Source organism: Mixophyes fleayi, chromosome 4, assembly GCF_038048845.1.
Source record: "Mixophyes fleayi isolate aMixFle1 chromosome 4, aMixFle1.hap1, whole genome shotgun sequence".
Lineage (NCBI taxonomy): Eukaryota > Metazoa > Chordata > Amphibia > Anura > Limnodynastidae > Mixophyes > Mixophyes fleayi.
In genome coordinates this window covers 308,969,022-308,983,577 of record NC_134405.1, presented here as the reverse complement: position 1 = coordinate 308,983,577, position 14,556 = coordinate 308,969,022, and the positions used below count along the sequence as shown (strand labels likewise).

At 38.5% G+C, this 14,556-nt stretch overlaps 1 protein-coding gene across 1 annotated transcript; it reads left to right on the top strand.

The window, feature by feature from the left end:
- Positions 1-1,498: 1,498 nt before the first annotated feature.
- On the top strand, positions 1,499-14,110 carry PCDH12 (protocadherin 12). The gene is made up of 4 exons (XM_075210012.1): positions 1,499-4,613; positions 7,649-7,740; positions 8,659-8,810; positions 9,576-14,110. Exons 1-4 carry the CDS (start codon positions 1,707-1,709, stop codon positions 9,941-9,943), a joined length of 3,519 nt encoding a protein of 1,172 aa, XP_075066113.1. The 5' UTR covers positions 1,499-1,706; the 3' UTR covers positions 9,944-14,110.
- Positions 14,111-14,556: the final 446 nt, after the last annotated feature.

Below are 14,556 nucleotides of genomic sequence, written 5' to 3'. Positions count from 1 at the left end.
ATATAGAGGTAGCTGTAATTTCATTGGTGGACAGGGGAATCGGCGGTCAGCTTGGCTGATCGCCGATAGGAAGCCGATGAGCGCGTCCTGTTGCCTAGCAACGGGGCACACAGGAAGGAGAGAGCGGCATCCTTCCCCGGCAAGGGAGGAGAAGCGGGGACAGCGCCTGACAGCTTATCTCAGCAGCAGAAAATGTTATCGCCGTAATTCATCATCATCATCATCATCATCATCATCATCATTTATTTATATAGCACCACTGAGTCCGCAGCACTGTACAGAGAACTCACTCACATCAGTCCCTGCCCCATTGGGGCTTACAGTCTAAATTCCCTAATATAGACACACACTCACACACAGACACAGACAGTCAGACAGAGAGGGAGACAGACAGAGAGGCAGAGCATAGGGTCAATTTTGATTGCAGTCAATTAACCTACCAGTATGTTTTTGGAGTGTGGGAGGAAACCAGAGCACACGGTGGAAACCCACGCAAACACAGGGAAAACATACAAACTCCACACAGAGTGCTAACCACTAAGCCACTGTGCTGCCCACAGCGACACTCAGCTGCCCGGCGATACTGGCTGGCAGGGAATAAAACCCGTTTTCGCCACAGTTACGGATTCTCTCCCTTTAATAAATAGATGCACTAATCTGAGTAAGTATCCTTATTCTCTTCAACAAGAAGATACAAATAACATTATATATTCTAATCAAGAGAAGTGATTTCTCAAAATAATATTCTTTTAAAACATGAACAAAAACAATAAAAATGTAAAATAATAGAGTAAAAAAAAAATTTAGTCCCGTAAATAAATAAAAAGTGGAATTATTAAATGGTGCTAATAGTTAAAACAAAAGATACACCATTAAAGGCTATTTCTAGAATTTCCTCTACCAGAATTGAATATGTTTGAATTTATAGATGGTCTTTAAAATCAGTCTGTCTTATCTGTCCCATATCTTTATTCCTTTGTTTATTAACACCCTCTCAGTAATACCATCTCCCTGAGTAGTTTTTCCAGACTTTTTCTTTTTACTGGCTTGTGAACTGAGAGTACTGCTAAATCTAACTCATCCATCTTCTTATCTGCTCCTTCATTTTCTATAAGGAAATCTCTCTGCAATTAGAGGATTATTTGATGGTAACTAAACTCCCACTGTTCTTATCACTATCACTAGCTCATTCCCATCATGGCTTCTGTAATAGGACCCTGAGAATCTTGGTTATTAATGGAAAAACAAAGTTAACTGTTGTATAGAATAGGGTCAGGAAGTGAATTGTTTTACAGTATACTGAAGTTCCATTTGGAAATTGTGGGGTTAATGGAGCATTGTCCATTACTGACTTAGAGTTCCTTCCTCAACCCTCTTCCTGTAGGAGGATGGCTGCTTTCCCTGTGAAAACAAGTAACTCATAACTTTCTGTCACATCACTCCTCCCCAGGATTTTCTGCATTTCAATTCTTCCCTGAAAACTTAAGTGAAGTGTGTAAATGCCAGCAGCCCTTTCGGTTGTTGCAGACCTAGTCTGTGCCACAGACTACATGACTTGCAGATCAAAGCTGTCTTAACAAGTGTACCAATGTTACAGGATAAAGGAAAACTTGAAGACCTCCTGTTGAACCCTCAATACTCTTCTCAGCGGGTACAATAGGTCAAGTAAATATATTTCCTTTGCATTGGACTACTTCTGAGGAGTCATGGGTGTAATTCTTAAAGTCGTCTGCCAATTCTATACTCTTCTATTTATTTGCTCTTTCTACAAAAGTTGTTGCCAGAATTCAGCTTCCTTAATGGTGAGATTCCGTATCCAAGAAGAAGTGCCCGTTGGCACACTCATTGGACACATATCTGATGTACCAGGCTGGGCTGAGGTTGTGGATGAAGAATATCAGCTCATACAGGAATCCAAGATTTTTCCAGTTCATGTGGGTTTAAGAAATGGATCTATAACAACTATAGGACGTCTGGACAGAGAAAAGCTTTGTCAGGATCATGGACATTGCATTTTGTCTTTTAATGTCTTGGCAACCAAGGCCTTGTCCTTAGTCCATGTGGAAATAGAGGTTCTAGACATCAATGACAATGAACCAATGTTTCCAAAAACTGAACTAGATATAGAGATTTCAGAGAGTGCTTCTCTACGCACAAGGATTCCACTGGATAGAGCTTGGGACCCTGATAGTGGCAACAATGCAGTGAAGCTATACACCCTCTCTTCTAATGAGCACTTCACTTTGGATGTTACCTCTGGTTCTGATGGTATCAAACATCCACAATTGTTGGTAGTAAAGGAACTGGATAGAGAGCTACAATCTTCTTTCCATTTAGTCTTAACAGCATTGGATGGAGGTCTTCAACAAAAATCAAGTACCACCCAGGTTAGGATTAATGTCTTGGACTCTAATGATAATAGCCCAACATTTGGGGAAAGCTCTGTAATTCTAGAAGTGTCAGAAGATACTTCACCAGGTACACTTCTTATAAATCTGACAGCCACTGACCCAGATCAAGGTCCAAATGGGGAAATAGAATTCTCATTTAGTAAACACACTCCACACCATGTGCTCAGTATGTTCAGCCTTGACCCAAAATTGGGTGGAATAGTTCTGAGACAGTCACTTGACCATGAAGATAGACACTCTTATGAATTGGATGTACAAGCAAAGGATTTAGGACCCAATCCTATCCCAACTCACTGCAAGGTAGTCATTAAGGTTCTAGACATTAATGATAATGCACCCGATATCAAAGTCACTTGGGCTTCTCAAGATTCCCCAGAGATTGTGGTTTCTGAAGCTGTTCCATTGGGCAGTTTTGTAGCTCTGGTTATGGCTAATGATCCTGATTCAGGTACAAATGGGCAGGTACATTGCCATTTAATTCAAGACCATGAACATTTTAGGTTACAGAAAGCTAATGGTAACAGCTACATTTTGATAACCAATGCCATACTAGATAGGGAGAAATGGGATCAATATGACTTAACCATCCAAGCTAAAGATCAAGGTGAGCCCTCATTTTCAGCTAAAAAATCTTTGAAAATTCGTGTTACTGATGCCAATGACAATCCTCCCATTTTTGAAAGGCTAAACTATGATGTCTCTCTATATGAAAACAATGGTCCTCTTGCTCATCTTCTCACTGTAAAAGCTCGAGATGTTGATCTAGGAGACAATGCTGAAGTCACGTATAGTATTATTGACTCTGTCATCTCAGGAACACCAGCATCAACATTTGTCTCTATCCACTCCAGGACTGGGGAGATTGTTGTACTTAAGGCCATAGATTATGAGGAAATTAAAGAAATTAAATTTTTGGTCCAAGCAGAAGACAATGGTGATCCCAGACTTAGTAGCAATGCTTCGGTCAAGGTACTTGTAAGAGACCAAAATGACAACAGTCCACTAATTGTGCAACCACAACTTAAGAGAGGTTTTGCTAGTATTACTGTCCTAGTGAATGCAGAGTCTGGCTACTTTCTTTCTACCATGGAAGTTTCAAATTCGGAGGCTTTGGGATATACAGCAGATGAAATATTATCAGAAACTGCAAAACTCAACATACACCCAATATTTCAAATGGTAGCGACAGATGCAGACTCAGGTGACAATGCCAAACTTCTCTACCACCTGGTGGATGACCATCTGGGCTTATTTGCCATGGATGAACATCTTGGCCATATATACATAAATGCTAGCAATGCCAGCTTCCTTATTGGCAGTGCACTGGACTTGGAGGTCACTGTTAGAGATTGTGGAATGCCTCCCCGGGAAATAAAAGCTCTTATTCAAGTTATGTTCAGTAGTCACTTGGACCACCTGAAAAATTCAGCAAGTGAAACCAATGGAAAGCTAAGCCTGTCCATGGTAATTGTTATTTGTCTGGCTGTTCTTTTGGCTATATGTCTTTTAATTTTAGCTCTTATTATGTCCTTTTGTCGAGTGGATAGGAAGGACAACAGAGCTTACAACTGTAGGGAGGAAGAATCAGCTTATAGAAAGCAGCCAAAGAGGCCTCAAAGGCAAATCCAAAAGGCAGATATCCATGTGGTCCCTGTACTTAGAGGTCGGCAACAACACCCGGTAACACCAGTTGAAGAGGCCAAGCCATTTCCTGGGCCAGATGATGGTCAAGAAATACTAGAGGATAAATCTCTCCATACACCTTTTCATCTTACACCTACTCTTTATCGTACATTAAGGAACCAGCATAACCATGAAGCATTTTTTGAAGATATCACAGATCTAGAGCAACCTTTCTCTCTACCCCCCTCTGTGTGCCGGACTTTGCAGTACCAGAGACAGAGAAGTTGCTCAAGAGAAAATCTCCAAGATCCATATGGAACTCTCCCTGCAAGTACCAAAACCTTAAAGAATCCAGGAAGCCCCCAAATAAGAGTCCACAATGATACGACCAGTTCTTCTGGACCCATGATATACAATGGGGGAGATTTTTCACCAGCCACATCTCCAACATTGAGACGTCAAAGGCATGTAGAACAGTCTTCCAAGGAGCAGATTCTCAGAAGCTTGGTGCGTTTGTCCATGGTAGCATTGGCAGAAAAGGAAGCAGTGGATCTCACAATGCAGTCACCACATGTGCAGGTAATTATGTCTATTATTATTATCCCTAGTTTATGTTAAAATAGTTTTCCATTTTACCTATACCTTGTTTAACAAGTCATTTCTTTAATGCACATTGTATTACCTCCACTGGGTTGCTATTCTATGTATCAATTACTCCCTAATTATTTATCATGCATTGCTAATATGTTTAAAAAGCACTATATAATAATTGTATTTCCATAGTTACAGCTGTTGATGAGTGTTGTCATATATTTGTTAAAAACATATTAAACAGACTTTAAATTTATTTTTATTTTTTTGTGTGTTGCACTGACATAGTAAACTGTCCTTAACTTTCCAGGGCTAGTCATTGTTTGTTTGTTTACCAGATTTAGCCTGAACACATTTGACACTGACAATACTCTGATTTTTAATACTAACACTAAAAGTGCACACCACCAGTACTTTAATTTTGCTTTTTGGATCAATTGTTAATCTGTTTTTACGGTGCATGTTGTATAAAATAAAATTTAATTAAGGGTGGTCTCTTGTGATGCAATATGAAAGTGATATGGTCACATTGTGGGAGTAATATCCTACCACTAGTCACTTGCATACTGTGTGTGATTGTGATGTGTATCTATATAACTGCTATGTAGTAAAGCGTCCCTGGAAATAGTTATTTACCAGTTCCAGCAATCAGCATGACTCTTATTGTTGGGGAACTGTTGTGGACTTCCATCTTGTCCTGAAATAAGGTGGACTTGTTTGCTGGGGTTTGTAGTTCCACAACTACGGAAAAGCCCCATGTTGTCTAAGCCTGGTTATTGTTCTGTAGACCAGTGCCTTTTAATGCTTATTAGCAGACTATATTGAAGGATATATAGGAGAGATAATCACTCCATCAACAATTAAAATGTATTTTCTTGAGTCAGCCGGCAGTAGTCTAGAATGCAAATAATTAACCAACGCAAATGAACCATACTGGTAGGTATGTCTGATTTTCAGTAAAGTGAGGCTTATTTTTGGCATATTAATACTTTATTAATAGGTCTGATTTATTGGTGTCTTTGTCTTGAATCAGATGTCAGCAGTTTGTGGCAAAACAGTTCAAAAGAGTAGTATTATCGGCAGGTGTGTACTGATAAAGAGGCATATTCAGGCAGCTGTTGCAGCGCAGGCAACAGGTATGGGGTTGGGGGATGGGAAATAAAATTTAAGGGATTCATTTATAAAATGAGGAATTGGGAAATTTTAATTTTTTTTAGTGTATATAAATGTTTAGGATTCCTTTGTTTGTGTAAGCCTGGTGAAGGGTCATTACAGTTGCCACCACAAGCACCATAATAATTAGACACATCCAAATAGTTATTTATTATTTTATTATACAATTAGATCCATGTCTATTAAAGGGAAATATACAGTAGAGCAGGACCCAAGCATAATATATATTATTTTCTAGACCACTAGTAGGAATGACTGTTCTTGCCAGTTTAGCATATCTGTAACAACATACTCTGTGGTTATCATCTGTAGCAACATATACATTGTCATCCAGTTTTCATTGGCTAGTGACTTAACATCTGGTGGAAATACTTGTATTAATTGGATCCCATCCACATCCTGTCCTACAATGTCTGCATACAGGTGTCATGGCTTGAATTATACCCAAATATATCAAACATTACACAAGTGGAAGAGCCTATGGGCTGCCTGTCCACACTATCATGTCGGAATAAGCACAGTTAAGCGGAAACAGGGCTTTACGGTACATGTGTAGGTCCTCACGTAATGCTGGGCCCCCTCCTACACTTCGGTATGGGGCCCAGTGATATAGTGTCCCTGGTCTTGACCCCTCCTACTTCATTCATTCATTAATGTGGCAGATATATTATAAAGAATTTGCAGCCGTCTATCCATATTACTTAATTCATTTTTCCATTTGGACTGTAGCAGGAAAGAAGATTTCATTTCACGTTTAAAGGGGAAAACAACAGATGTTTGCATTTCATTATATTTTATATAGTAAATGTAAGTTTCGCATTTATTAATACCACTGTCCAGACACTATTCTCTCCAGTATATGACACTCCATTACATTATTATATTGTGTACAAATAGGGTATTATTTGCATTTACTACTAAGAGTCTCAGGCCACAACTCTATGCCATTTTTACACTACCCCTGCACCTTTGTGGGACATAAACATACACAGTTGTTACTGCTGACATAAAACTGGCGCATATGCTAGTGTTGTGGACTAAACTTAAGGTGCATCTCACTGCGCATATCCACGTAAATGCGCTTTTTCATTTTATTTATGCACAAGCATTTTATACAGGTTATATGTTTATGCTTTATAGCATGACACAACTTACAGAATGTATTTTTTTTTTAATTAAAAATGCTCCATAGATATAAAAAGTGCAAACAGCATGCAAGATGCTGTATAAAAATAAATAGCAGCAGTAGTACTATTATCCACCACCCTGGAATAGATAGATGTAAGATTAGACACTCCAGTGCCCATCAATCTCCCCTACTACTGCAATACACATAATCGTTAAGATAAACTCCACACAAAACCTTTTATTTGTACAATAAAAATCCCATCCATCAATGATGAGTGAAGTTCTTCTTTAAGATTATTTAATTTTTATTTTTTTTACAAACAAAACATTATATAAAATGTTAGCTGAAAATAATAAAAGTGGGAAGTAATAGAACAAATAAATGAACTTTAATAAAATTGTTCATCATCCAAAGCACCGCTAAGGGTAATAACAGTTTGTCTGAACACGAAACTAGGCCCTTGTAACTTCATTAGATTGAACAGGCAAAGAGAGACTTTAAGATACGAGCAGATCTTCAGAGCCACTCGCTTAATTAGAATCAGATGGTCAAATTAGACGCAGCAATGCTCAGCTGTTTCCACAGATACGTGAGATGACAGATTTTCTCTTGAAGGGTAAAGTACAATATTACACTTAGCTTTGTCACCAGTGACATTTTGCTAGCTATTATTTTACTCCTCCTGCAGAACTAAAGGTTTTTTTTTGTTTTGGCTTTGCAGCAAATTTCACAGCTTCTGTCTCTGCTCCACCAAGGGCAAGTTCATCCTAAGACGCTCCACAGAGGAAACAAGTACTCGTCTAAATCTGTCAGGTAAGAAGACATAATTGGTTGAAGAGATTTAGTAACTTGCTTCCAATTAGTAGTGCCATACTTGGCCATTCTTGTCCTCAGAGAAAAGTCTGCACTCTGCTTAGTAATAGATAACTTTCTGCAAAATTGTAACGTTACCCAGGTACTTGCAGGTACCTGGAAAGTCTGATAGAAGGAATATTTTCAGAAGTTTGACACTTTTACTAAGTAGGGAAACTGAAACAACATGGTTTTAGCTCTTTATCAATCCTGATTATTATTGAAACTCCCAACATAGGCAGCTGAGTATGGATGGACCATGGAACAATTGCCAAATCATTGATATGTCAAGAAGGTTATAGCGAAAAAAATAGAATACATTTAACTTTCTTATATATAAATGTCCATTATGAACATTGCACTAAATATGAATTAGAGGTATCTTATTTGCTTCAAACGCAGCATGGTGGCTTAGTGGCTAGCACTTCTGCCTCACAGCACTGGGGCCATTAGTTTGATTCCCAACCATGGGCTTATATGTGTGGAGTTTCTATATTCTCCTCGTGTTAGTGTGGGTTTCCTCCGGGTGCTCCGGTTTCCTCCCACACTCCAAAAACATACTAGTAGGTTAATTGGCTGCTAACAAAATTGACCCTAGTCTCTCTCTCTGTCTCTGCCTGTGTGTGTATGTTAGGGAATTTAGACTGTAAGCTCCAATGGGGCAGGGACTGATGTGAATGAGTTCTCTGTACAACACTGCGGAAGCAGTGGCGCTATATAAATAAATGGTGATGATGATGATAATAGTACATCATCATCATCACCATTTAATAAAGGAAGTGTTTACATCTTTAAGAGATGCCACAAGCAGTGTAATTAAATAAAGAGTGATTGAATTAAAAATGTAAACTGATGGGCAGCTGTTGTTTCCTTGTTTAGATCTGCAGGGCAGGACGTGGACTGGCAGAGCACAAAGGACAGCGGGCATGGTGAGAGCGAGGCAGGTGATCTGGACTCTGAGTCAGGTGATCTTACTACCAGCCACCAGCTACTAGAGGACAACCTGGAGTCTCTTCTGGGTCCTTGTGTGGGTGAGTGACAGGCATTCAACAAAATGGAGAAAACACATAAATTGTATCTGGGAGAGTGAGTTATTTAATGAAATGCAGTAGACATACATAAGGTTACCTATAAACCATGAATAGATTGTACGTGGTATTATTTCTGATTTGTAAGTATACTGGGCACATATGCTGTGGGCTTGCAATGTAAATTGGGTTTTGTGATGTCATGGGCCTTGTTTACAGGAAGCCCATTGGGATTTGCATATTAAAATGGTGTTGTCTGCAGTGATGCTGATGGAAGACGTTGTGCAGATTGGGGGTGTTGATAACTAGTGAAGGTGTTTTGCTCCTTCCATGAAAATTTTATATAGGAAAGTAGCTTTCTATTAAACAGTAATAATAACATTGAAAAGTGCGATAGTGGCATCCTCATAAGACATACGTGAGGCTAAACTGAGCAGAATTGAAGGAGAAATTGAAAAAGTGAATGAAGAGGTTTGTAGAGATGTATTTACTGTTCCCATCATGCACATTAACAGCCGTATCAGCAATCCCTTAAAGTAAACGTAGATCGATTTTACAGGAGCAGTTCTAGAAGCCAGAATGTGCATCTTCCTTCTTGTAGGCATAGAAGACAATTGGGTGCAATTGCATTACTTAAATTATGCACACCAACAAGGATTGACAATCATAGATGACCTTTTATGTATGACCATACATGAATTAAATAGTCTAATAAATCCACACTATTGTAAAATAGATTTAAACAAATTATGTTTCTTTTTATGCCAGGTACAGAGAGCAGCCGGTTCAGCGATCTCGACCCAGGATGGATCGCTCGTCTCTCTTTGCCGTTAACTAACAGCTACAAGGAGAATATCTTTACTCCAAATATGCAAATCACCCAGGAGCCCCCGATAACAGCAGCGGAGAAAGAAGATCTTAGAACCTTCCTAACGTTTGGCAAGGCTTCGGACGGCGCTGAAGAGAACAGACTGGCTAGCACCTTCCTTTCTGAAATGAGTTCTCTCTTTGAGATGCTGTTGACACAGAAAGTCGAGTCCCATGGGAATACCGCTTCTGAGGTGCTCATGAGACTTTCTGCCTGCAGCAAGTCTTTGGGAGTGGATAGTAATAAAAGTGATGGCACCAGGAACTAGCCAGAAGACTGTAATTGAGAGCCAACGTAGACAATTGGCCAAGCAGTCCCATTCTTGACCATTCATCATCTTGTATATGAAAAGGACAAGCCCCTGACTTGGTGTTGCTACATTTATGGAATGGGAAGAGACAGTCAGAACTTTGCAAGGACATATAAGAATATGTGATTATGCTAATGAATTTAGATCATTAGCAAAATTTGGGGATCGCTCGTTAAGAGTAACTGGAAGCGTAGAACTGTACATTATACAGAAGACAATAGAACATAGTGATGATTCTTCTTCTGTCGGTGCTATTTGTGCATTCAACATGCACTACTTACCTACAATGTTATGTCACTTTGTGGTTGTGCATATAATGGGACCAAATAGCAGATAGGAGGGTGCAAATTTATTTCAAAATGTCCTTGCTGCAGAGATTGAAATCAATAGATGCTAACTTGTAGGTAGTTGCTGAAATGGTCAAAATGTCAATACATTACTATACACTGTGCAACTGTTTATGGCAGAGTTTCCCAAACCCAGTCCTCAGGGCTCCCTAACAGTGGAGGTTTTCCATATCTCATTGCTGGAGCACAGGTGTATTCATTACTGACTGACACATTGTAACAGATCCACAGGTGTCCTAATTATGTCACATGTGATCCAGAAAACCTGCACTGTTGGGGAGCCCTGAGGACTGGGTTTGGAAAACCCTGGTTTATGGTGATAGAATGGCTTCTTCCACACTGATGTGATCTGGTGCTGATGGTGGTAGAAACACTGATGTTTTTGTCTGGCATGCCTGCAGCGTTGAAGCATGGGAGAACGCATTCAATGATGCAAATAGACATTTTTTACGCTTCGGATTCTGCACTATGTTGCACCGACATGCTTGAGAATAGTGTCTGTCCGGACTTTACCTATAGGGTCAGAGCAGGGTGGCTTTTCAGTTGCCATCTTAGACAGTAGCTCATTCACAACAGCAAATGTACTAATGTCCAATTGGTCTTTATCAAGATTAGGACAAAGGTTATTTGTATCAGGTATTCTGTCTTTAAACAGAAATATCTCTTTTTTATGAAAACATGCACAGAAACAACCTGACACCTTTTATCCAGGAAATATTACATATATTGAATAGAAATTCATGACAAGTACAATACATCAAGTGTATCAACACAGATATTAGTCGCACTACAAATGCTGACCATGGGATATTCTAGAAAGCAGATCTAGTCTTCATTTGTTAGTATTCTTCTTCTTCGTACTCCATATTATATAAGGTTATATTACTGCAAAAGAACAAAGGACACAAAGGGGAAAATGTATCATGCTGCGGGTTAGAAAACATGGAGGTGTTGCCTATAGCAACCAATCAGATTCTAGCCATAATTTTGTAGAATGTACTAAATAAATGATTACTAGATTCTCATTGGTTGCTATAGGCAACATCTCCACTTTTTCAAACCTGCAGCTTGGTAAATTTATCCCCAAAAGTCTTTTTTACCTAATTAGACTATCCCTGTTAGGTTTTTACTGTTAGCTGTTGGTAATATTTGCATGCATGTTTACATAGTTAACTGTAAAATGCGTGACAACACTGACTTTTCTAACAAATTACAGCACACCATCACAGGCGAGTTATTTCACTGCATATTTTGAAAGTTCATGTAGAGACTATAATCATGGATGTCATCTGGTAAAGTCCCATCTTTAGAAATCATATTTCTATAATAACTACAAATATATGGTATTTAAAATAGATCTTATGTCGCTAGCTAATATCAACCCAACACATTTCATTACTAGTTCATCACCAGCATCTGTGTATATATGCCAGTATGTAAATATCCATTTTCTAGAAATTCTTATCTTATTTGTTTCTGTTTTGCATGAAATGTACAGTATTCTTTGTACCCCAGATGCAGAATTATTGTACTATTGTACTATGACGGCTTTTATGGCAGCAATATTCAATAGGTGCCATAGAAAAATGAAATATCCGCTATAAAATTAGATTTATTTCTACATTTTTCTCTTTATTAACAAGGGTAAGTCATACAGCATTCATTAAAATAACTGTGTCAAATAGTAAACTTATTACGCCTTACTGGCAAAATATTTATTTCCCTATACAATCCTAATATAACAACTTCTCCAATATGTCACGGATTTTTCAGCAGTCACAGTTTCTACCACTGGAAATACTTCAATGTGACCAGTTTCTCAACTCTCTTGTCATGTACCTCAACATTCTTTTAGAATTTCAGTGCATGAGAGCTTATGGGATAAATTAATAACCAAATCAGTTACATTACATTACATACCTCCCAACTGTCCTCATTACGATGGGAAAAAAGACCCAGTTCGCAGACCATGAATGGGGCAGGCTTACATTGAAGTGGGAGGAGATTTTCCAGAAAGTAAGTGTGATTGGGCGTATCTAGTATATTTATTCCATAATTTTTTCGATTTTGCCTGGATAAATGTTGGGAGGTATGAGCTGAAGATAGTTGGGAGAGGGTTGCTGATTCTCTTGACAAAAAAGACAAGCCGGTATTAGCATACATATTTAGAGGTATATTTACTAAACTGTTTTAAAAAGTGGAGATGTTGCCTGTAGCAACCAATCAGATTCTAGCTGTCATTTATTTAGTGCATTCTACAAAATGACAGCTAAAATCTAATTGGTTGCTATAGGCAACATCTCCACGTTTTCAAACCCGCAGTTTGGTAAATATACCACTTAGTCTCCGTTTTGGAGTATATATTCTCAAGAGAATTTTTCCCAACTAATTTCCTTTGCTCAAAGTTTGCCCATCTGGAACTATTTTGTATACATAAACAATATTCACAAGAAGGCAGTGGACGTGTTAGGACATATTGAAGCATGTTGTTTTGTATTATCCAAGTGATGCATTTTTAAACGATAGGAGAAATGTAGCACGCGGAGGACTTAATTAGTCTCAAATTCTTAAATTCTGTGAAGAGACTCGAAACACGGCTCCTACGTACATTTCACACTTCAAGTTGTAGAGAGTGTTAAGCATGTCCTTAGACATACACCAATATAAAATTATAACGTGAATTAGGATCCTTGACATTTTGAAACTGTCATTTCGTAATTAAATTATGCACTCCATGCCAGTAATTAGAATAAAAAAAAAAATGAAGGCTCTTTAACATCAAGATATACTTCCTGAGAACTATCTGGAAGTTTTAGTAACAATGAATACAGTGAATAAAAACCGTATTAAAAGATTAACACAGGTCTGGCTCACTACAGGCCCTAAACCTGCAATACACACCAAGATCTGCATGGTTGGTCTGGTCTTATCCAATCACAATCTGACTTTGAATTGATCAGGCAGTAGAACAAATCTCTTCTGCCAATGGCCTCATAGGAGTGTGTATGAGGTCACAGACCATCCAGGAAGTACTATACCCATTTCTCTCCAGTAGTTTGGCCTGGCTACCAAAACAACAGCAATTTACAATCTTGCCTGTGGCAACACATCTGGTCATTTGGCGATTGGGTTATATGTCCAGACCACTCCTTATAACACCATCATTACTTAGATATCATTGCTCTTTTATGTCTATATGACAGGGGGCATTCTGTAACTCACTACCACTTTCTCACTTACTGCTAAACAGATCATGATGAGAGTTGGCCATTGGCTATAAGCCCGATATACGATATTCTGTTGAACAGAAGTCATCATTTGAGAATAGTCAGCTTGCTGGGTTAAGAAAATATGTTTTAAGTTGTAACATACTTTTTTTAATATATGTTATTTATCATTTTGTAACTGTTTCTGAGTTTGCTCGTTTTTTTGTTTGCACTTTTTTAAATGTTGTCTAATGTGGATTGTGTTCAATTAAATAAAAATGATAAAACTCTATTTTGCACTGGGAAGTATTGTAGCCTTATGGAGAAGCGGTATTGATGTAAGTGCTTATGTGGTGGTGAACACATGTAATTTTTTTGCGTAAGATACACATTTCCATACTGCGCATGTGCACCTAAAAGCAGGGGAGGCAGTAAGGGAAAAATCACATAATTACGACTCAAGTAGACCTGAACACATATACATATGCTTGAGTACTGGTCAAGGATATGTATTGATGATAACTATCAAGCCGCTGCATATTGAACATCTACACACATTTGCACTTTTTTGTTGCGTGCATCTTTTACTGCGTACATTCAGGACGAAAATGTATCCAATGCTACATGAGCCCCTATGTGTGCAAATGCTGCAGTTTACGAGACAAGTTCTTTGAACTGAATTAAATCATGCCAAGGGATAGTTTTGCATACAGTAGCTGTTACTGAGTCATGCTACAATGATAATCATAACTGGGACATAGTTATTCCTGGTTATACCCCGTTTATAACAGACGCAGTAGGAAAAAGAGAGGTTGAGTTACTTTATGTGTAAAGAATGAGATAAAAGCAAACCTTAGTACAGGGCACTGCAGATAGGATTGAGAGAGTTTGGGTAACTCTAGAAACTGGCGAGAGACATGAGAACAATTTATAGACCAGCAGGACAGGGTGAGTAAATTAATAGATTAGAAGAAACCACTGAGATGTTAATGAAGAATGGGATGATAAATATGGCAAG

Coding starts and splice junctions, on each gene's coding strand:
- PCDH12 (XM_075210012.1), top strand. CDS start 1,707: ATGGGTGTAATTCTTAAAGTCGTCTGCCAATTCTATACTCTTCTATTT. Junction 4,614..7,648: donor TGCAGTCACCACATGTGCAG/GTAATTATGTCT, acceptor TTGGCTTTGCAG/CAAATTTCACAGCTTCTGTC. Junction 7,741..8,658: donor TACTCGTCTAAATCTGTCAG/GTAAGAAGACAT, acceptor TTCCTTGTTTAG/ATCTGCAGGGCAGGACGTGG.